The sequence below is a fragment of the Rhinolophus sinicus genome, chromosome 13, assembly GCF_057876585.1.
Source record: "Rhinolophus sinicus isolate RSI-liver-muscle chromosome 13, RSI-T2T, whole genome shotgun sequence".
NCBI lineage: Eukaryota > Metazoa > Chordata > Mammalia > Chiroptera > Rhinolophidae > Rhinolophus > Rhinolophus sinicus.
The window spans coordinates 20,407,757-20,431,565 of record NC_142513.1 but is presented as its reverse complement, the minus strand read 5'-3'; the positions used below and the strand labels follow the sequence as shown (position 1 = coordinate 20,431,565).

Below are 23,809 nucleotides of genomic sequence, written 5' to 3'. Positions count from 1 at the left end.
ATCAAGGGTCTCACTTCCCACCCCAAACTTCATGTAAGCCCAAGACTTCAACTCCCCAATTGTCTGATAAAAGCCAAACTATTGCAGGTTCCACTGTGCATTTAAAAAGATGTTTGTTGTTTTCATTTCTAGCATTTCCATGTGTTATATAGCAGGAAGTTCCAGATATTTTTAGAAAAGGAAGTCAAACTCAATACTTACTAGACACAATTGTCCTTGTCTATTTACTTACCTATTTTCTCCATGAATATTAGCACTAGAAGGGCAGGGACTGGGTCTGACTCATCTCTGGGTCGAAACACCCAGCCCAAGACCTGGCACAGAGTAAATGCTCAGTGCATTTGTTGATACCAAACCTCCCCTCAGACACCTCTAGTGATGGAGAGCTCACTTTCTCCCAAAGTAGACTTTCCTTTGGAGAGGGTTGGCTACCTGGGTGACCACCTGGCTAATGGGGGATACCTGCCCCTCCCAACATTCAACTTGTCCACTCAAATTCTACAGAAGGGGCACTCAGGGCCTGGATGATTCTAGTGCTACCTGAGACTTTGAGCTTTGATTCAGGATGAATCACATGGGCCAGTTCTAAATGTAAATCTAAAGCTCTCACGCACCATTGGTAGATGTCTAAACTGGCACAACATTTTTGGAGAGCAATTCAACAACATCTATGGAAATTTGAAATACGTATACCTATCAACCTTGTAATTCACTTTTTTGAATCTATTCTATTAATATAAGAATAGTCACGGTAGCATTGTTTGTAGCAGGAAAAAAATTGAAAACCACCCAAATGTCCCTCAATAAGTGATCAACTAAATAAGCTATCTACAGTGATACAATGGGAAACTATAAGACAGTGGGTTCTTGGTTGTTTTTTTTTTTAAATTGGGGAATATTGGGGAACAGTGTATTTCTCCAGAGCCCATTAGCTCCAAGTTGTTCTTCAATCTAGTTGTGGAGGGTGCAGCTCAGCTCCAAATCCAGTTGTTTTCAATCTTTAGTTGCAGGGGGCGCAGCCCACCATTCCATGGGGGAATTGAACCAGCAACCTTGTTGTTGAGAGTTCACGCTCTAACCAACTGAGCCATCCGACCGCTCCCCCCTTTTTTGAGTGAGTTAGATTTATATGTGTTAACATAGATTGAACTCCAAGTCATATTGCTGAGTGAAAAATGTGAGGCCACAGGACACTCTGAGTATACCAGGTCTGACAATTAAGTTTGCGAACTTGTTGCAACAATATTGCTAACCTTTTCTGATATCAGAGGGATTATTCATTATGAATTTGTACAAAATGGACAGTTAACCAAGTTTACTGTTTGGAAGTACTGAAAAGGCTGCATGAAAAAGACAACCTGAACTTTTCGCCAGCAATTCATGTCTCTTGCATCAGGACAATGCACCAGCTCACACGGCACTGTCTGTGAGGGAGTTTTTAGCCAGTAAACAAATAAACACCCTCCATACTCACCTGATCTGGCCCCCAATGACTTCTTTCTTTACCTGAAGATAAAGGAAACATTGAAAAGAAGACATTTTTGATGTAATACAGAATTGTACACCTGAAATCTATGTAATTTTGCTGGCAATTGTCACCCCAATAAATTTAATGAAAAAAAAAAAAAATCCAGTAAGACAAAAATGATATAAAGAAGTAAGGGAAATATGCCTCCACTATAGTCTGACTCAGAACCTCCATTTCAGAAGAGCACTGAACCTGACTGACATTAAGGTGGTTAAAGAGCATTAATAGTTCTCAGAGTAACAAAAACTCTTATGATTTTGCAATACTTACATTATTAGGCTTTTTCAATGCTTACTGAATAGTTCCAAATTCATCTTTCACCCGAGAACTGTAATTAAAAAAAAAATCAGTTGTTCAGTTTCTCAAAAATTGAGCTTATATACTTACAATATGGGTACTGCATTATTTTTCCATATGTATATTATACTTCAAAAGTTGTTTTTTTAAAAAAGTCAACTACTCCACTCATAGAATACACAGAGATTAAGTATTTTAAAGCTTCATAATTTTTGCATTTCAACACAAATTTCCATTGCACCCTTCCAGTTGCACAAGGAAACATTCCAGAACATGTATGTTGCATCTCAACAAACAGCATAGATTTGCTACTACAACATAGCTCAAACTTGAGATATTTGGAGCTGTTTTCTAAGATAGTCTAGAGAATTCTCAGGAATTCTATGCATCTGAAACCAGAATGTGTATGTATGTGTGTATTTATATATAAAATCTTTCAAATAGAAATGTGATCAAAATTACCTTATTATGTCTCTGGGACTGTTTCTGGTTAGTTCATTCATTTATTCTTTTCTTTAGATTCCACATATAAGTGAGATCATATGGTATTTGTCTTTCTCTGACTTATTTCACTTAGCAATGTACACCTGAAGCTGAAGCTGAACAATAATGAATGTCAACTATAATTTTATATAAATATATATATATATGAAGTGGAGTATAGCATTAGGAATAGAGTGGAAATGTAATGGCTGTATGCGATGTCAGAGGGGTAGTAGATGGGGAGAAGGGGGTTATCATTGTGTGAGGGATATAAATGATAAACGTTTAACTATTACATTGTTTTGTACACCTGAAACTAATAAAAAAATCATAAAAAAGAGGAGATAATAAAGGTAAAAAAATGTTTTAATTACCTTATTATAGAGTCAAAGGTTTGCTTTTCAACGTTTACTGATATTAAAATCTTCCTTTAACATTTCTAGGGTTAAAAACACAAAAGCATGAAGAAAAATCAGAAGGACATTGGTATGCACAAAAATGGAAATACAATTCAGAATGGTCAAAAAAGATTGCTAATTCCAGAATACCAGGAATTCAATGTTAAGTTTAGACTCTCCAATGTTCAGTAAATTTTTCTATGATGATTATCTCATACATCAATATATATTTTTGTAACCATTTCAATATAATCAACTATTTAATTCTCATTTATGATATTTTCACGTGGGGGGCCCTGGAATGTTTTATAACTGATTTTTTTGTTTTTAATAGGTTTATTAAAGTATAGTTTACATGCCATAAAACCACTTATGTGTATAAGTTAATGACTTTTCTAAGTTTACAGAGTTATGCAACCATCACATAATCTGATTCCAGAGCATTGCAACATCCCCCCAAAATTCCTCACGCTCACTTACAGTCACTCCGTTTCCACATCCAGTATTCTATTTTCTGTCTCTACAGGTTTCCTTTTTTTGGACATTTCATGAGAATGAAATCAAGCAATAAATGATCATTTACATTTGAAAAAAAAAAAAAAAAAAGAAGACATTTTGATGACATTCAGGACATCAAGGGTAATAAGACGACAGCTCTGATGGCCATTCCAGAGAAAAGTTTCCAAAATTGCTTTGAAGGGTGGACTAGGTGCTGGCATCGGTGCATAGCTTCCCAAGGGGAGTACTTCGAAGGTGACCATAGTGATATTCAGCAATAAGGTATATAGCACTTTTTCTAGGATGAGTTCGCAAACTTAATTGTCCGACCCTGTATAATATGATATATTTATGTAGAAACAAACAAACAAACCTACAAGTAGCATAAATTGTTACATCCTGAAAACTATTTGGCAATATCTATCAACTTTTACATTGCTATTTAAACATTTTAGATAACTTCAACTGACTAATCCCCACTGATACATATTCATCTAACAAATAAATATGTAAAATAATGGATACAAGTATTAATTGCATTATTGTTTGTAATAATAAAATGTAGGAAACAACCTTTCTTTCCATAGAGGACTGGTAAATATCGTGCAGACATACAATAGGATACTATGCAGGTGTGAAAAAGAATGAGGCTGTTCTCCATGCTCATAAGGAAAGGTCTGTAAGATACGCTGTAAAAGTGAAACAACAAACAAACAAGGGGCAAAACAGTTTCTATGTGTGAAAAATACATATATGTATATATATGCATTGGATTTGAAATGCGTAGAATATCTCTATTGAACCTTCGGAATTTTGAACTATATCCTTGTAACTAAGTCAGTAAATAAAACATTTGAAAGCATAATTCTAAACTCAGAAGCAAAACAAGCCCCATGAAACAAAACATTTCCTATATGTATGTTGTGTAGAAAAAGGAAAGAAAGATACACCCCGGGATTGAACGAAGGGTGGTCAAAGGTGACCTTGACTTTATCTTGATTGTTTGAGTTTTCTGTTTATAATTTTTCTTAGAAATTACAAGTTTGCTTGGATTTTATACAATACTTGCGTAAATTGTTGCATTTTAGTTTTTAAAAATAGACTTCAGGTGACAACCATCCTCAGGCAAAGGAGAGAGACTGACGCTTTTCCTTCTGAGAGAAAGATTCATGTCATGCCCTTTGTCCCACCTGCCTTCTCCAAGGACACCCTGGCTCAAAGGAGGCACCTGGACCACTCCTGGCATCATTCCAAAGAGCCTCTTCGTCACCTCTCACCCACTTGGCTCCCTGTCCCCAGTGTTCTGGGCTGAGAAACAGAGCCAACTGATTGTAGGGTTGTATTTCTAGAGGTCCCCATCGACACAAGGTTGAGCAAGGCCAGCCTAGGAAAACTGGGACATGTGGCTCTGACCTCTTACCTCTCTGTTCATCCCTTTTAATGCCTGCCACCTTTTTCCCCACTTCCCAACCTGTGTTTCTCTCTCAGTCCATTCAGTGAAGAGAGGGTATCTGAAGAACTCATCTAACTAGATGTGTAGGAATTTAGTCTTCTCCCATCTTGACTGATTGTATTTTAGGAAGCATCTAGAGAGGGCAATACTTAACTGTGTAGGAGGACACAATAAAGGTGGAACTTCTGGCACCAGTAAGTTAGGGATCCTGAGGCAAAAGGGCTTTGCGGTCACTCTTAAGGCACGTTGATATGCAATGCCATATAGTGCTTAAGAGCTATACGGGCTCTGAAGCCAGGCTGACAGGATTCATAACCCAGTCTATCACTTAGTAGCCGTCAATCCTTGGGCAGTTAATCCAAACTCTCTGTGTCTCAGTTTCCAAACCCGCAAGATAGGGATAATAAGAATAGCTCTCACAGGATCATTGTGAAGCTGTAATAAGATACTACATGAAAAACCTTGAGAATACCTCCTGGAACATAGAAAGCAATCAATAGGTATTAGCCATGATTATTATTACTTGTACAAATACTTTTTTTTAAGGACAATTAAAAAGCTTTGAAGTCCCCTGCAGAAGAAAATTTAAGTCTGGCAAGTCAATATATCACCTGGATATAGAGCAAAGAGGTATTAGTCACTAGTTTTCTATTCCAACCCAAGTCAGGAACACTTACCATGACAGAGGAAGTTCTTAAATAAAAAATTTAAAGAAAATGATGTTCTGACCAACATCTGGGACAACTTTATTTCAAAGATGGAAAACAGCTGACGTGGGAGTTATGAACTACTGCACTTGTCCTTCTCAAATGAGTAGGTCGATGCTGATTTTGTACACAAAGGTCAGTGGTCATATTGTATTTCCTTAACTAAATCGAGTAAGTATATTTCAATTCTGACCCATTCTCTGGACCAAGCTACAGAGAATGGATAAGAATCTTTAAAAGATGCCATTAAGCCCAAATAAAGTCCACAACCCAGATAAATCCCAGGGTCCCACATGACTCAGGTTTAGCATCTTCAATGTCACATTCAAGAACAGCAGTGTAAGGGCAAATTGTTGAAAATTAAATGTTCAGCTACAGGGGACTGATTCAATAACGTCAATCCAACCTTATTATGACACAATGAAATACCATGTGGCTGTAGCACAGAATGAGGCAGCTCTGTATGTATTATCAGGGCTTGCTCTCCAAGTTGTATTGTTAAGTATAAAAAAAAAAAGCAAGTTTCAGAACAGAGTGCATAGTATGCTATCATTTGTGTTCAAAACAGGGAGATCATATATGCATATACATATGCATATGCATATACATATACATATGCATATATGCATGGAATATTTCTGGCAATTCACACAAGAAACTGGTAACAGTAGTTGCCCCTGGGGAGTGAAAATTGATTGGAGGGTGCTGGAGGTGGAAATGGGATGGAAACCTATATATATCCTTTGTTCTGGGATTTTGAATCATGTGCATTTTAACCTATTCAAAGATGAATAAAAGATGTATTAAATCCAAGAACAACAGTCCAACTCCCAAATGTAATTTTAAAAAGACTCTCACATTTGTTTACTCTCAAAAGACATCAAAGGGTCTCCAATCCATGTCAACACTCTTTACAATCTCCTTTGTTCTCACGAATCCTCTGATGCCTCACTGCTCCCTCTCAGTGTCCCTCACTCACCAAACCTTATCATTTTCCATCAAAACTGCCCCCTACGCCCTTTCCCACAAGTTTTGCTTTTCTCTTTCCTTTCCTCTTCCCTCTCATCTCTCCTTCCCGTTTCTGTCACCGTTCCCCCAGTTCTGTATCTCAAAAGCCTAGAAATCAGTAAGACAAGACAAAACTCTCCTTAGAAAGCCATGGGCAGAAAAAAAGTGAGCAGGCAAAGGAATTTCTCGTTAAGCTCTCATTAAATGGAGAAACAGAGGCCCATAGAGAGTCACCCAAAACTACACAGCAAGTCAGAAGCAGAACCAAGACAAGGATGCGGGGCTCCTTTAAAACTATATTCCAGGCCATTGAACCCATTTGCCCCAGGCTTCCACTCATCCTTCAAAGCCTGGCTCAGATGGCCTCTCTTCCTGGAAGGCTTCTTTGCATCCCATTTTTTTTATTCCCCTAGGACCTTGGCCTAGCCTCTGTCCTCGCCCTTATTTCCCTGTATTATAACGTCTGTGATTATGTTTCTGTTTACACTGAGTGAGATTCTAAAGGACAGAAAAGATATTTGTCTCCCAGGAAGTAACTAGGCACTCCTGAGTGTGTGGTGAACTGACAGTGTGCAGTGCTCGAAGAGACAGGCAGACAGTGTGTTCTGGATACTCGGAGGAGGGAGAGGTTAATTCCTCCCAGAGAGATCTTGGAGAGCTTCCTGGAGAAAGTGCCATTTGGCTAACAGATACCCTAGAGTCGCATACCACATATTCAAATTACTCAATTTCAACTATATGACTTTGGCAAAAGAAACTAGAAAAAATGATTTTTCTCAATTATGACACTATTATGAGTTTCACAAAAATATTGGTGCTGAGACAAAATGTACCAGATAGAATACGATTAGTAACTCAAGCTGCCTCTTAATTTTCATGCAAAAAACTTTTTCAACATATGTGTTGCCATTTTCTATTGTTGTGTAACAAAACTCCACAAACTTAGGGGCTCAAGACAACACCCATTTAATAAGGGTGATCACATTGTAAGTTATATAAATGCCTAATCACTATGTTGTACACCTGAAACTAATATAATACTGTATATCAATTGTAACTTAATAATTAATTAATTAATTAATTATTTTTTGGTATTTAGTGTCACACTAAAAAAAAAAGGACAACCCCTATTTCTTAGTTCACAGTTCTATAAGTCACAAGTCCCAGCAAGGCTCGGCTGGGTTCTCTGCTCAAGGCTGAAATCAAGATATTCACCAGCTGTGTCCTCATCTGGAGACTCAACTAGGGAAAGTTTGGCTTCCAGGTTCCCTCAGGTTGTTGACAGGATTCATTTTCTTGTGGCCCTTTCTATCCATTAGCTAGGGACCACTCTGGGCTTCTAGAGATCCCTCTGGGGTCCTTGCTATGTGGCCATCTTCACAACATGACAGTCTATCCCTTCAAGAACAACATGGGAGTATCTGCTGCTTGAGAAAATAATTTTATGTTAGGTACAAATACTGTACATTTTTCACACAAATGCTATTTGTCATTGTACACACATGCACATACAATATTTCTATAGACAGCTGAATACACAGAAACATGCACTGACACTTATTACTAGCAGGAAAGCTGGTGGTGGTTTGGAGTGTGATCATTTGTACAGGATGTGAGAGAGAGAGAGAGAGAGAGAGAGAGAGAGGCAGTGTGTGTGTGTGTGTGTGTGTGTGTGTGTGTGTGTGTGTGTGTGTGTGTGACAGGCTAAACAGAGTGGGTGGGGGCAGCTTCACTCAGCCTTCTGTCTGTACTTATTGAATGCTTACTGTGTACCAGGTACCATGAGAGGATGCCTGGCCAATAGCGCGAATTGCAGTCTGGAGGTGGCAGGGAGGCAGGGAATAGCTGTGAGCAGAAAAGAGCAGTGGTCTGAGCTTTAGGGAATCCATCTGCTCCTAAATGAGTGGCTGGTTCAGCAGGAGGGAACCCTGTTGTCCATTCTCTCCTTCCCAGTTTCAAATGTGGAGGGGTGCAACCATTTCCTGTCAAAAGGTCTAAATGTGAGAATTCCTGCAGGTCACTCCCATCAGAGCAGTTCACTCAGGTACTTGTCCACACTTACAAAGTCACCACCCCACCCTCACACCATGGGCAGATGAATTAAAACTCAGCCAAGCCGTTGGCTTCCTGCCACCTCTTCCTGAAATGAATCCTGTCCCGACCCTCACCTCATCATCATCAGGGACTTACACACAGTTCATACAAACAAACGTGGGTGCATGGAGGTTGGGGCTGGAGGACTGTTTAGAAAGCCTGGAGCCAGCCAGTTTGTGATGGGAAAACTGAGGCTCAGACAAAGAAAGTGACTCAATTTCAACTCAGGGCCCAGGGCCAGGCGGTGAACCCAGGATTGATAGAACTAGGAGTGAAACCCGGATTTACTGACAATCAGACCAAGGTCTTTTTCATGATGTACACACACACACACACACACACACACACACACACACACACACACACGCACACACCACTGTTACCCTCAATTCAGACATCTCTGGGTTGAATAACAAAGCTTTTTGAATAGGAATTCAGGGGATATGGCCCCTTGTTAAAGTATAGGCTTATCTGTTGGGGGAATTGGGGGATTATGTCTACCTTAGGTGGCTTTACCAATTAAATTTTTTCCCCTCTCTGTCTCAGTTTCTTCATCAGTAAAATGGGAAGAATAATATTACCTATGTTAGGGGACTGTTGTGAAGATTAAAGGAGTTAATCAACATAGGTAAGGACTTACCATCGTACCTGGCACATAGAAATCCCTGTAGTGTCATCATTAATATGACTTGTTTAACTCTGTAGCCCTAGTGGGAGGGAGAGGGAGGATTCTGTTTCTAAAGTGATTGGGCCTTGCCGGTTTTGACTCAGATTCCAAGCTATCCACTGGGCTTCATCTCAGCCTTACCCTCTATCTGAAAGGGGGAAGTGGGGAGGAGGGAGTGATGAGCCAGTTCTTCAGCGGGCTCATCATACCTTTGAGTAAATACGCTCAAGGTCCTGTGAGGACACTCCCAGGCTGACACATCTCTGCCCTTTGAAGTGGGGGGCCCTAGGCCATCAAGGAGTCCTCAGGGTTTGGTGAGGGCAAGCCAAAGCCCCAGACAGGAAAAGAAGGGTGGCCTTGTGACCTCCAATCCTGGGGCCCATAAAAGTGGGCAAGTGCTTAGATCTACACAGGGATTGGATGGGCATGTATTAACCCTGAGGGGGTGAGCTCATGTGTACCTGTATGTTTGCACATGGATACCTTCATTGTGTAGGCATAGGTGCCCATGTCTATTCATGTGTGTACACAGGAGTGGCATCCTACATCAGATTGGAAGTGAGACTCCAGGTCTACCCCAAGCATGGCGCTTACTGCCTCTTTTTACAGCCCCCAAGCCCAGGCCAGGATCCCAGAATACTAAGCCCACTCCCCGGGCCCAGGGTCTGTAGATGGCTCTGCTGTTCTATTATTCTAAGCGAGTAACTTAACCTCTCTGTGCCTCGGTTTCTCCACCTATCAAATGAGGTGTTTGATTGAATTGAGGTCTGAGATAATAAATCTCTGCAGTGGAGATGGATGGATCCCTGGAGTTTCAGGATGGGATGCCACTAGGCTCCAGCCCCCTACTTCCATAGGTGCCCCTGATTCTACAGAGAAACAGAAGACTGGAGTCGGCCCTCGTAGCCCGTACATGGGGTTCAGCTAAGACTAGGAGCAGAATCCAGGTCATTTAGAATACCAGAGTGTTCCACCATTTAGAACACCAGGAGACCCCTTTCCTGGGCTTGGGGAACCAGAACTGTGCCCAACAGAATGTTTCCTGTACTCGGGTAGAGGGTTCAGGTATAGACTCCTGTATCAGCCACTCTTCTTGAGCTGTAAGTGCTGACCTTTTGATTAGAGTCTACTCTGCCCAGCCCAGCACAGGCCAGGTCGGGGGAGTATATGGACAGAGATTTTTGCCCTTGGGATGCCAACCATCCACTTGGGAAAGCGCGCGCGCGCGCGCACACACACACACACACACACACACACACACACACACTTAGTCATCATTATTTACTGTTGTTTTTTTTTTAATTAAAGTTTATTGGGGTGACAATGGTTAGTAAAGTTACATAGGTTTTAGGTATATAATTCTGTAATACATCATCTATATATCACATTGTGTGTTCATCGCCCAGAGTCAGTTCTCTTTCCATAACCATATATTTGATCCCTTTTACCCTGATCTACCATCCCCTCCATCCCTTATAATCATTTACTGTTTAATGAAAAAAATACATACCCATCAAGGTAGCTCTGGACACATGGGTAAGGACAGGGAAGGCTACTTAGGGGAAGAAGGGGTAAGTAGAATCTTGAAGCCAAGAAAGATCTGAATTCGTAAAGGCCTAAAAAAGGTATTCCAGGAAGGGGGAAGAACTTGAGCCAAAGTGTGGTTGTTGAAGAGTGTTGAAGGGACAGTGAGGAGTTCAACCTTAGGGGGATGAAGCTGGAGCAAACTGGGGCTGGATCACAGAAGGCCACACACGTTGTGTTAAGGAGTGTGGTACTTTGGGAGCCACAGGTTTTAGAACAGGCAAGTGGTGTGACAGGAGAGCCCCATTAGGGCTCATTTAGTTTAAGTCAATAAGGAGGTCAAGAGAGGATATGAAGTTAACAGGAAGTAGATGTGATGGGCAGTGGCTCAGCGTTGCACAGAACGAGGACACTTTGGGAACAATAGACCAGGGGCCAAACAACTGCTTTCTCCTCCCCAAAGAAACCTCTGGGTAGTATTTCCTGGCTCCTTCTCCTAGTTGCTAAGGGCTGAGAAGTCCCTATGGGGTTTCAGACTAGGCTGGGACAGGATTTTCTCATCAGAGCATGAAGCTCTGAACTAGTTCATCCTCATGCCTCAGACCCACCCCACCAGCCCTGCTTTACTGAGAGAGGACCCAGAGCCTCTGGCCCTGGAAATTCTGAGGATGTATATTTGTGGTCTCTCCCCAGGCATTTCCCAGGCCATTGGGGGCCTAAATAATGGGATTGGCAGAATCCTGAGAGTGGGGAGTTTGAAAGACTCACTAGAGGGAAGCATAGACATGTTAGGCTTGACAGAAAAAAACTGAAGCCCAGAGAGTTAACATGACTTGCGTGAGTCACACAGCAAGTTTGGGGCAGTCAGGACTGGGCCCAGATCTCCCTGGGGAGGCTGAAGCACTCTGGGGTTTAGCTAATTTGGTGCATATATAGAGAGGAAAGGGTTGGGGCCAGGAACTGTGGGTTCAAATCCTAGCTCTGCTATTTACATTAGCTTTGTGACCTCGGGAAGTCACTTGGGCTGAGTCTGTTTCCTCAACTGGAAAATGGGGGTAACAATGAAGTTGTTGTGAAGATCAAAACACATTTTAAAGTGCAATAGCACAGTGCCTGGCACTCGGTGAGTGTTCATAAATGTCAGCTAATAGTCTGGCAGTGGTAATAGTAGGTATTCAATTAATGTTTTGAAAGCATTATTGAATATGAATTCACATACTAACAGCGAGATTTGTGAACTTTGGTTTTCTTTCGGTGTTGTAAATCGGGACTAATAATAATAAATCCCTGTCCTGTCACTTTTCGTCCAGCCCCAGTAGCAACGTAGATTAAATAAGGTGTGGTGTGTAAACTTCCATAACAGAGTAGTCTCTAGGTCAACGTTTATTAGCCCAGAGCAGTTCTTTTCCAAGTCCTACTCTTTAAAATTTCCCTTCAGTGGAACCAACTCCTCTACATTCCTTGGTGCTGTCCCGGAACCAGGGAAGGGGGAAGTCCCCTACCTCTCAAACATGCCCTGCTGAGGAAATGTGGGGTGGAAAAGCAGAGAATATGTAGGGGTGAGGAGGTAAGACAGAAAAGTGAAGGAGAGCAGGGAGAAGAGTGGTGGGGAGAATGGACGTCGTGTGGAGTTGAGAAAAGGGTACAGATTGGGGGACTTGGATATAGGATGCAGGTGAAAAGGGTGAAGGCGCTGGGATATGTGGAGGGAGTGCCGGAAGACAGGGATCCCGTAGGAAGGAGTGGAATCTTTTTCATCGAGAGGTCTGCGGGTCACCCTGGTAGGGATCCAAGCTTCCAGCAGTCGCCTCGCTGGACGGCAGCCCGCGGCTCGGAGTGGGGCTTCCAGGCAGGAGCCACTAGCCACAAAACCCTGGAGGCGGGGAGGGGGGATCCGCAGCCTGGGATTGGTCACCGCTCCGCCTGCCGTGACGCGAGGCGGGCGGGCCCCTTTGTGACGTCACAATCAGCTGTTTGAACGTTCCAATTTGTGCTGCGAGCCCAAGAGCAGCGGCGGCACAGACTCAAAGCCCCGCGGGCCAGCGCAGCAGCCACGAGCGTCCCACGCGTAGCCCGGCTGCCTCTCCACCCAACCCCCGCGATGAGGCCCAGCCTGTGATCAGCCGCAGACCCTCGGCCGTCCCGCCGCACAACTACCTCAGCGCCACCCCGCCCGCCGCACCACTCCGGCTCCCAGGTGAGTTCCGACCAGCTTTAGCCAGGGGGCTCCGGGCGCCCGGGGACACGCCCCGCGCCCCCCGCTCCGGGTCTTTGTCTATCTCCGCCGGCGGCGGCCGGGGCTGTATTCGCGTCTCCCGATTGGCTGCCTCACGCCCGGTAGACCATGACGTCTCTCTATTTGCATTTGACATTGAGACGTCACCAAGGCCGGCACCGCCTCCCGTCCTCCTCCCCACCCCCCACTCTGGTCGGTTGTCCTCCCATGACCTGGTGGGAGCTTGGTCAGGGGCTGGGCCCATAGGTGAGGGATGCTGAAAGGCAGCGGGGACCGAAGGGGCCTTGGCAGTTTCCTGGGTTAATCCAGGAGCTGGGATCAGGCCTGTGATCTCCTGCTTTCTCCCTGCGACTTGAGAGAGGTTCGGACTGCACTGCTGGGTCTAGGTTGGGGGCTGGGGGTGGTCTTCAGGAGTTGAGGGGAGGCCTAGAGCTCCAGCTCCAGATCATTGGGACAGCGCCAGATGGTGGTGGAACCCCCTCCCTTCAGCTCCAGGCTCTGCACCCCTGGGACTAACATAATAATATCCTCCTAATCCCTGACATGTGTGCGGCGCCTTAGCTGAAGTCACTCCCAGGCCCATAACTAGGAGTCTTAGATCCCATTTCACAGAGGGGAAACTGAGGTCCAGTGAGGGGAAGTGGCTTACTCCTGGTCATGTAGCCAATTAGAGTCATGCCTACTAAGTGAGTGACAGATGCATTAGCCATGGGCACATGCCTACTAGGAACTCAATACAAGTAACAAGTTACACACCTTCCTGCTACTGAGGACTCTCCTTGGGCTCAGCACCATCCAAATTTGATAGGGCTCCTAGGTCGCCTCACTGCTGGATCATTTTCCAGGAGGTCTTTGGAGATTGGGTCCCCTTTTGTGGCCCTGACCCTCACTCTGTACCTTGGGGTCCTAGAGGCCAATAAAATTGCTGCCTCTCAGGTGTTTTGACCACAGAAAGGTGAGTCACTGGCTCCATCAGGGTGTCTCCAGGGCTCATGTTGGGGTGGGGTGGGGAGTGAGAGTTCCCTTTGTTTGGCCCTTCATCCCCTCCTCAGAGTTGTCAGTTAGAAGGACATGACCTGGCCTAGTGCTGGTGATTACAAGACTTGTGCTGCCCTTCTCTCTGGTCACAGAGAGGCAGGAGAAGGGATAGGACAAGAGAGCGCCTGACTTTCCAAGTGGATGGGCCTTAAGGCTGGATGGGCTTTGCTCAAGGATGGGCTGGAGCAGAGGTGGCTTGGGGCTCAAGTGCTATTCTGGGCACAGCTGCTGCAGTTATTAAAGGGAATGGTTCTCCCTGGAGCAGGGCTGGGAATGTGAGAACCAGGAAGCTGGCAAGTCTGGGAAAGAAAATCCGGGAGACTCCCTGGTGGTCATGACAGGGGCGGGCACTGGCTGGCTGTTGCTGCTGTTACTCTTGGCTCTGTCACTGACTTGCTGTGTGACCTCAGGCAGGCAGCTCTGCCTTCACCCCCAGTCTCCCTTACCTCAGTCTGTCTAAAGTTTGAGGAGGCCCAGAGCAGGCCCTGGTACACAGTGGGGGCTCTGGTCAATACCTGATGAATGAATCTGGTGTCCAGAACCCCAGACCCTTTTATAGCCGGGCAGAGGGGCTCTGCGGAGAGCAGTGACTCCATCAGTGTCTGACTCCTAGCTGACCCCCCTGTCTCCCCTGCATCATTATATTTTGGGGGATTGTTTGCTGAGGCTTTTGTGACTGGATGCTCAGTGACCTGGGGCTAGGCCTGCCCCACCACCATCTAGCTATGTTTTTTTTGGATAGACTTCTACCCTCTATTCTCTGGTTGTAACATGGACTGGGTGAATATGATGGTCCTTAAAACAGCTCTTAATTTCTTTATCTCCTCAATGAAGTAAAAGGTCCTTGGAAGGAGGGTGCTCCTCATCAATGCCCCAATCTTCCCTTCCTTCAGGAGGGGCCAAACTTTCTGGATTTTTGGTAACTGAGTCACTAACTCCTCCCTAGGGCTACGTTGAGACATGTGGCTTGTGCTGGGCAGGCACTAATTGGGGTGGCCCAACCTTTCATAATCCCTGTAGATCTCCCACCAGGGAAGCCAGCATCTAGGGAGCACTTCTGGAGACCACTTTGGGTCTGCAAATGTGGCAATATTCTCAGGGTTTGGAGGTTAGCGGATTCTGGGGCAAGTGTGAAAACAGTCCCAGGGAATGGAAGAGGTAGCTACAAGCATAGAAATACCCCAGGTGGGTTAGCATTAAGAGTAGAATGCCTCTAGGGAATGGAAGTATGGACATGCTGCCAGGGAGTTTTATAGTTAGTGTGGAAACCACCCTTCGAGGAAAGTGACAGATGGCTCAATAACAAACTGTTGACCATCTTCAGGAGACATATATGGAGTGTCAAACTTTAGGGACATCCAGGGAGCCCCTAGCCTAGGTCTAGTCCTGAGGTAAGCTGAGGTGGGGAGAGGAGCAGATCTATAGCCACTCCTTGGTGTCTGCATTCCTGGAGCAAGGGGTCTCCTTCCTTATCTTCACCTAGGGAAGGGCTGATTGAGGCCTTGAGTCCTGGTCCAACACTCGGTGCTTAGCCTTAAGGGCTCCTGGGGTCTGATTGCTCTCTCCCTCCATCACCTCCTACTGACCTGTTGTCTCCCTGGGGCCAGACAACCTGATCTTCCTCCTAGCCAGGGATGCTGTCCTTGAGCAGGAGCTTGGGAACAGGGGATAAATGGGGGAGGGACTGTGGGAATAGGATCTTCCAAGTTCATCTGACATACACAAGTGAGGCCTGTGCTGAGATGGTAGCTGTTCTGTGGGATTTTTGCTAGTGAACACTTTTCAAGACACACAGACTCGAGTAGTGGTTCTTAATCTCTGGACCCAAGAAGTGCTGTTTGGGAAATCATGATGAAAACCAAGGTCCTTCTTCCCAGAAAACAACACATGGACCATGGCCCCTGGACACCAAGTTGAAAATGCCTAATCCAGATAGACACCCAGCAAAGGCAGTGGAGTATAGTGATTATGGGTGCCGCCTCTGGCATCTGACTGCATGGGTTCAAATCCTACCTCTATATTTTACAAGCTGTGAAACTTTGGGCAAGTTACCTTCCTTCTCTGAGCCTCAATTTCTTCATCTTTAAAAGAGGGATAATAATTATACACACTTCCTAGAGTTGTATTACATGAGGTGCTTCGTATAGTACCTGACACATGGATGTTAGCAATATGATGATGGTAAATAATCACAACATTGGGCAATTTCTTCTTTGCTTGGAGAACTCCTATTTACCCTTCAAGGTCCAGCTTGGAGGTCTAATCCTCTGGAGACCTTCTTTGAATGTTTACTCTGTGCCCAGATACTGTTCTAAGCTTTTTGTGTAGCTCATTTAAATCTTAAAAGGGCCCAGAGGAGGGTCCTATTATCATTGCCATTTGACAGATGAGAAAACTAAAGCACAGAAAGTTAAATAACTTTCTAAAGTCACACAGAAAATAGAAAAGCCTGAAGACAGGTTGACCTACCAGAAAGCACACACACGGCAAAGCTTCCCTGTTGTACTCTTACCTGGTCTCGGGGCTGGGGTTGCTATCCCCAGCCAGGAGTTGGGGTAGACTTAATTCAGTCAGTGGTGGCTCTGACTCCTCTCTACTCCTCCCAGGTTTTTTGCACTGCAATAGGGCGCCCCACTGAGGCCACTTCACTCCCCCACCATGTTCCAACGCCTCACCAGCTTATTCTTCAGCACACCCCCGCCCCCCGAGGACCCTGACTGCCCCCGAGCCTTCGTCTCCGAAGAGGATGAAGTGGACGGCTGGCTCATCATTGACCTGCCGGGTGAGGCCTAAATCGGGGGCCAGGACTCTGACTCCGGGGCCTGTGAAGGTCAGGTGGCCAAGTAGCGGAGGGGAAGGGAGCTGCCAGGGGACCGGGGAGTCACCCCAGGCCTACTGGGCAAACTGGGACTGAGGCAGTGACACTGGAGGTGGGGTAACAGGGCCCCATCCCATGCAAGCCCGGGACATCTCCTGGCGGTGCAGTGTTGGGGCCCACACCTCACGTGCCCTAGGGCAGCGGGTCGAGCGAGACTCCTGCCCCTTGGGTGCCCCGTGGACGCGGCGGGCGGGGCTGCGGGTCTGACTAACGATGCCCTTTCTCTCCCCGCCCCCCTGTGTCTGGTATGCGTGTGTCCCTTCCCGCTGCGCCCCCTCCCCCGCATGGCTCCCCCTACCGCGCCCCGTAGACAGCTACGCGGCTCCACCCAGCCCCGGGGCTCCCCCCGCCCCCGCAGGCCGCCCTCCGCCCGCGCCCTCCTTGATGGACGAGAGCTGGTTTGTTACCCCTCCCGCCTGTTTTACTGCAGAGGGGCCCGGACTCGGGCCCGCCCGCCTCCAGAGCAGTCCCCTGGAGGACCTCCTCATCGAGCACCCCAGCATGTCCGTTTACGTCACCGGCAGCACCATAGTGCTGGAGCCGGGGCCCCCTTCCCCGAACCCCGACGCTGACCTGCCTGACGGCGACCTTAGCGATGGGTGAGCAGGCCAGGGCGGGGCGTGGAATCCTAGAGGGACTTATCTTGGAGGCAAGGGTCCCCTCCTGGAGGTTGGGGCACAGAGCTCGGGTGCCCGCCGGGCACTGATGGGGCGGGGCCTTTAGAGGCGTGTCTTCGAGGCAAAGGGCAGGGCCTGTGGGCGGGGGATAAGGCTTAGGAACCGGCCTGAGGGTAAAGGGCCGGGGCTTTGAGATAGGAGAGGCGTGGCTAAGTCTTGCGGTGGGTTTAGAGGCTGGAGGCGCAAGGCCAGAACGCCGAGCGGGTGGGGCTTATAGAGGCTTGTGAGAAGGGCAAGACTGAATAAGAGGTTGGAGCCTAACCTTCCCAAGGGTCCGGTTTACGTGTCACATGGGCTGAAACCGAGGAGGTATCTCCAGGTTGGCTTGGTAGAAGGGCTTGTACCCCCAAGAAGGGCGTTGGGTGCCCCCAGTGAGTAGAGAAAGCACTGCGCGAGGGCGATGATGCCGGGACACGGTGGGAGGTGCCAGCGCCGCCCTTCGCCCCCCGACTCGTTCGGCCCTGACCGAGCCCTGATCTGTCCTCGCAGAGAGCTGGCGCCCGTCCGCCGCGAGCCCCAGGCCCTGCACCACGCCGCCGCCCCTCTGCAGGGGCGGGCAGCACTGATGGAGAAGGCGGGCCAGGTGCGGCGGCTGCAGCGGTCCCGGCAGCGGGCGGAGCGCCACGCGCTGAGCGCCAAGGGGCTGCAACGGCAGAACCGCGCCCGCGAGACCTGTACGCGCCGGCCCAAGCACCAGGGCAACTTCATCTACCAGCCGTGCCAGCGCCAGTTCAACTACTGAGCGTCAGCCGGCCGCACCACCAACCCCTCACCGACCCCCGCGACCCCTGTCGGAGGCCCTCCGGCGCAGCCAGTGTGCTGTTCGAGGGGCGCCCGCAGCCTGCCCGGGGCTGGACACCACAACCACCCTCATGTGTCTGAGGTGGGGTAATAGCCCCCTCTTCCACCCACTCAATTTCCTTATTTCTGATCCTCTAATCCACCTCTGAACCCCTTCCCTCCCTTCACCTTCCCTCCTTCTGGCCCCCATGCCCTGCATCTAGCCCTCCATCTCCCCTACCTGACACTCCACCCTTCCTTCTCTTGTCCCTGTCCCATCACTACCCTTACATTCCCCTTCACCCTTGCCCTCCAGTCCTCTACCTCTGGCCCACTCCTATTTCCGAGAGTCTCCTCTTCCAGTCCGAGATCTGGCTCTTTCCTCACCTTACAAGCCTCACCCTATCTCATGTTTGGCACTACACTTGCTCCTGCTCCCTTATTATTCATTCCCAACAATTCCCTCCCAAATGGATGGGGGTGGGACTGAGACTTAAAGTTTCTGTCTTTAGTCTGGCCCTTCCCTTTCCCCCAGGGGCTGGGCTCCTTTAGTTGCCTAGGCCTGGAAAGGTAAAGTATGTGGAAGAGGACTGTGAGATGTGAGTTAGAGGGAGAAGGTGGAGGGAATCATGGGAAAGAGGCAGCCTATTAGAAATGTAGACAGGACAGACTGGTTAGGAAGCTGTAGGAAGCAGGGCATCATGGGAGCTGGTACTGTGTTTGCTCAGAGGCCAAGCCCTGCTCAGGCTGAAGCCTGGAGTCGGCCCCCACTTCCCTTTCCTATAATCCTACCTCCCAAATCTCTTCCTGAAACCTACCCCTCTGCAGCCCCTAAGTCTGAAGGGCTTAGTTAGTACCTTGCTGCCCTACCCCCAACATGTCACTCCAGGAGTAGAGGCTGGGCAAGGCCCTGCCATCCTGGCCATCTGTTCACATGCCCAAGGTGCTAGAACTAGCTTAGAAGAGATACAGGACAGAGGGTTTCTAGGCAGGGAAAGTGCACACCCCAGTGTAAGAATGTAAGGGAATGATGCTGGGGAAGACAAGCTGTGGGGTGAAGCCATCTCAAGAATGACAGCTCAGCCTTCATCTTGCCTCTGGCTTTGTATTTCACACCCTGCCCAGGATGCCTACTAAACACTCCTGGGTAGGAGGCCAGGAACTTCACTGTTCCAATCCCCAAATAGTCCCTATCCAGGTTCAGGGCTTTCAAGGGGACTCTCCTCATTTTCTGCCCCAGTGCTCTTCATTTCTAGGCTGCTGGGGAGAAACAGGTGCCCTATGGTTGGTTCCCCCGCTTCTCCTCTAGTAAGTACCTGGAGGAGGGAACCTGAATCTCTGGGTGAGACAGAGGGGACGGGGGTAGCCAGTTTTCCCCTTCTCTTGGTGGGACTGAATTTTGGGCTCAGACACCAGCAACAGCCTCTTGGGATACCCCGAGTTGCTTCCCTTTTCCTCTTTCTAACTATCCGTTTCTAGTGCGTGCTCTTTCTTCCTTGAAACTTTTAAGATTTCCTGTTATATTCTAACATAGGTCTTCCCCCTCACCCCAATTCCAGGTTTCCAGGCCTCACAGCCAAGCTGAGGCTTGGAGAAAACTCTGCAATCCCATGAGGGCAAGGCAGCTGCCCTCCCTGACCCTGTCACCCCAAGCCTCATGTGGGATGTGTGGGTAAGGGAGGGGGTAGCCCCATGGATGCTGGGATGGGGACAGAGGAATCCCTGTTGGGGTCTCTTATCCAAGGGAGTAAGCCAAATCTACACTAAAAACAGATCAAAGTCCTGCTGTCCACTAGGGCCTCAGTAGTTGACAACCTTGCTCCTCTCCCCAAAGTTCTCCTTCAGTTATGACCTAGTGACTTTTATTCTTCCAGCTACCCCGTGGTCGGTCACTTCACAGCCAGCTTAGGGTCTTCAGCACTTGCAAGGGCTGAAACTCCCTCCAACTCTTCTGGCCTACTCCTTTGATGCCAGCTGGGGCCTAGGCTCAGTCCTGGGCATGACCATTCTGGTGAGGGAAGAGTGAGTAACAGGGCATTTGGCTCAAATTTCAAAAGGCCCCTCCCTTACCCATAGTTCTAGAGCTCCTATAGTTCTAGAACCCTCCACTCTCATCACCTGGCTGGTTGTAAGGCTCATAGGTTTTTGTACTTTCCTATAGACTCTGTAGCATTTGAGTGTGGCAATATTTTGTGTATAGATTTCTAAGAACCAACACTACTCAGTCTCCTGCTAGTCTCACTCCTGAAGCATCAGACCTCGTCATACTGTATTGACTGTGTATGTGCCTTTCACCTTGAGCATGCTTCAGGATTTTTTTTTTTAAACCACAGAACTTGAATACATGAGGGAACCAGAATTCATAAAGTCCTATGCAACCTTAAGACAGGAGGGGGTTAGAGAGTCTGTCTTGACTGATGTTTTCAGAGACCCTGGAGAAGTTTGTTCCAGTTTGTATTACTTAATGTCAATACTACCAGCACTTTGCCAAAACTGAGTATGTCAGAGGGACCCGTTTCTAGAGAGAGTCCCAACTACATCAAAGGGCGACTCACAGTAATTCCCCGATATGTCTGAGTGCTCTCTTCAAGCTGGGTGTCCCTTTCCAGCCTTTGCCAGTCTGGCCCCAGCAGGGTATCACATGTGTATGAATGCAGTTTGCTGTTTTGGAGTATGCCTGCTCCCCGGCCCCTGCCTGGAACCCTGATCAATTTGCTCTTACCTGTAATATCTTAGGTGCAATAAGGACCCCACTAGAGCTCTTGGATGCCTCCTCAGATCCATGTGGCTTTATGTGAGGGGACCGAATGCAGACACACTATAACCCCTTCTACCTTCCCAAATTTGCCCTGCCACCCAGTTCCAAATGGAGCCAAGTTGAGTGCATCCCTCTTGGGTGTTTTGTGTTTAGACTGGCTGAAATGAGGAGACTCTGGTTGACCATGTTGTGACATGTCGACAGACTCAAGGACACAACCACCTCAACCCGGTCATGTGGCATGCCTGTGTACGTGTGTAACAGGATTCTGATTGTTAGACTGTAATGTTATTCCTCTATGGGAGAGAAAAAAAATTAATATAAAGAAAAACAAATAAAAATCTATTTAAAGCACATTATGCTTTCTGCCTGAGTACAGCTGAAGTAGGAGAGAAGCATTTTACAACCTCTAGCACAGTACTGGCAGGGGGTATTATTATTAGGCTGGCTTTGATTCTGGTTGTGTATGTCAAAAGGGAAGGAAGAGCATAGATTAGCTTGCTGGAAACAGAGCCAGACAATGTAGCGTCTGACTCATAAATAACTACTTTTAGGGGATCCTTACAACATAAGACATATATAGTAGTAAGACAGTTGAAATAGAGATGAGAATGATAGAGAATCACAGACTCCTTTTGGTCTCAGCCTTGGGTTATGGCAAGGGGAAGGAGCTCCTGCAGGGGACGGTACGGAGTATACTCCTATGTCTAGCTATAGGAGACACAGCGGAAGGCTGAGGCCCAGATCAAGACAAGGACAGGGCCCCAAGTATTTGAGTCCCCTGAAGGTAGATAGGTGGGTAGGGTGGGAGCAGAAGCAGCTGGTTTTGGAGACTACAAATTTTTAGGTAAGAACTGAGCAGGAAAGGGAAACACCTGAGCATGTTGATACTAAGTCATGCCTGAGCCTGATGCCGATGAGGAACAGGGCAGCCAGAGTGGAATGCAGTGGACGTGTGACATAACACAAAATGACTGCTTTAATACGGGACTGCCCCATCTAACCACAGAACTGGACTGAAGGTGGAAAGCTGACTTAAACTGGGCTGGATTCTTGATGCTGTTACAAAGAATCTTACTGGTCAGTCTGGGCTTATCTCTTGAATGGAAGAGGTATAAACCCAGTTGTTGTGGAGCAATCCATCATGTGCACGGAAAACCAGATGTTCTGAGGTAGAGAAAAAGTGCCATTTGGGTTGCTGATGACGTCCTGTCCCTAGTAAATCCTGGGTGGCCTTTGATCCTAAGTTGATTCAGTTATTTGCAATCAAAGAAATTTGACCAACATATATAAAAGTACCTGGTACAGTGCGACGCTACAAGCAAATGAGTAAATTGTGCCAAAGTGCAAGAAAACCAGCCTCTGGATTCCTTCTGGAGCCCAGCCATTATTGTGCAGTAAGGAATTCTTTTTGCCAAAGGGCTAGTTTCTTCAAAGACAAGAATGAGTTGAGTGGGCAAGAAGGTGCATTTTCCTCAACTTGCCAGGTGCATCTCAGATGCAATGAAGACAAGATGGGATTCTAATTCACAAAGAAGGCTGTTCCTATTCTTTTATGGTCCAAAGAAGAGCTTGCTCATCCAACAGTTCCTTACCAATAACATACATTTATGTTCTAGGACAATGACATTTATTTAACACATTCAGTATTTCACATTGTACAAACCCTTAGATTCTCTTTATTCACTGGTCCATTTCTACAACAAATACATCCAAAACACTATATAATAAAATTATTTACAACATTTCCAAATGAGATTTCTTTTGCCCCCACTACTGCTATTCACACAGTACTTCCACAGCACAATACATCATTAGAAGATCTAAAAATGCTCACCCTGTACTCTAGGCTGCTTAGGAAATGTGAAAACTAATAACATAATCGCATTAGTTCCTCTCAATACATGGCATAGAAACCTTGAACTTCATCAACACCAAAAGGGTTCAACAACTCTGCTTTCCCCATTGCACTTTACAAAACAGGTTGCAGGGACTAGGAAAAGGGCCACGTTATTAAAATGACTAGCTGTACAGAAATGGATTTTAAAAAGTCACAGCTCAAAATTGCTTTTTTATAAAATTCACATACATTTACAAGTATTAAGTCGCCGTCCAGCTTGTTTACTTGGATTTTCTTCGCTTGGATTGCACCACACTGGTTATGTCTGTGGGGGAGAAAGGACAGACATGTTCAGTGGAGGCAATTCTTTATAGCAGTGACTTTTAGGCAGTCCACAAGAACCAGGACTGACCTAAGTGGAGCTCTATTGGCTCTGAACCAGTTTAAGGGCTTCAAAAGGGGCACTCGGTGTGAAGAGGGTCTCAGGCTTCTGTGGGAGGAAGGTATGGTGCTATGTACTAGAGCGTGTCAATTGGGGAAATGTGATGGGAGATGGTGCACACGTATCTGGTTGGAAAAAACGGCAGGGTGGAAAGATCTTTAGCTGGTCAATAACCCACAATCTCTATCACCAGTTCCCATCACCCAAAGAAATGATGGATAGAATGACAATGCTTTTGATAAGAAATCAATGAGTGATGCTACAAGCAAATGAGTAAATTGTGCCAAAGTGCAAAAAAACAAGCCTCTGGATTCCTTTTGGAGCCAAGCCATTGTTGTGCAGTAAGGAACTCTTTTTGCCATGCTATAGTCAAAGTCTCTAAATAACATGACCATGACCCTTGGTCAGCAAGTGTCTACTGTGGCCTAGCCCGGTATATCAAGGAAGCAATTCAGAGCAAGCCACAACCTACTTTCTGCGCCTAGGTGAGCCTGAGGGCTTCA

General features: G+C 46.7%; 2 protein-coding genes across 11 annotated transcripts in view; one reads left to right on the top strand and one right to left on the bottom strand.

Annotated features, from left to right (window-relative positions):
• The first annotated feature begins 12,617 nt into the window (after nucleotides 1-12,617).
• TP53INP2 (tumor protein p53 inducible nuclear protein 2) lies at nucleotides 12,618-21,380 on the top strand. 3 transcript variants are annotated; one of them, XM_019733653.3, is made up of 4 exons: nucleotides 12,618-12,854; nucleotides 16,538-16,713; nucleotides 17,240-17,408; nucleotides 17,976-21,380. In XM_019733653.3, the coding sequence occupies exons 2-4, from the start codon at nucleotides 16,590-16,592 to the stop codon at nucleotides 18,226-18,228; spliced, it is 546 nt and encodes a 181-aa protein (XP_019589212.1). In that variant the 5' UTR covers nucleotides 12,618-12,854; nucleotides 16,538-16,589; the 3' UTR covers nucleotides 18,229-21,380. The 3 variants fall into 3 exon arrangements, with proteins under 3 accessions (XP_019589212.1, XP_074174115.1, XP_074174116.1); XM_074318014.2 differs by having other exon boundaries at nucleotides 17,120-17,408; XM_074318015.2 differs by lacking the exon at nucleotides 12,618-12,854 and adding an exon at nucleotides 13,085-13,254 and having other exon boundaries at nucleotides 17,120-17,408.
• Nucleotides 21,381-22,640: 1,260 nt separating this feature from the next.
• The window catches only part of NCOA6 (nuclear receptor coactivator 6), an 85,661-nt gene continuing 84,492 nt past the window's right edge, over nucleotides 22,641-23,809 (bottom strand). For all 8 annotated transcript variants that reach the window (XM_074318006.2, XM_019733554.3, XM_019733538.3 and 5 more), the window contains one exon: nucleotides 22,641-23,189. In XM_074318006.2, coding sequence (XP_074174107.2) covers nucleotides 23,146-23,189 — 44 coding nt within the window. In that variant the 3' untranslated portion in view covers nucleotides 22,641-23,145. The remainder of the gene's footprint in view (nucleotides 23,190-23,809) is intronic.

Coding starts and splice junctions, on each gene's coding strand:
- TP53INP2 (XM_074318014.2), top strand. CDS start 16,590: ATGTTCCAACGCCTCACCAGCTTATTCTTCAGCACACCCCCGCCCCCC. Junction 16,714..17,119: donor GCTCATCATTGACCTGCCGG/GTGAGGCCTAAA, acceptor CGCGCCCCGTAG/ACAGCTACGCGGCTCCACCC. Junction 17,409..17,975: donor GACGGCGACCTTAGCGATGG/GTGAGCAGGCCA, acceptor CTGTCCTCGCAG/AGAGCTGGCGCCCGTCCGCC.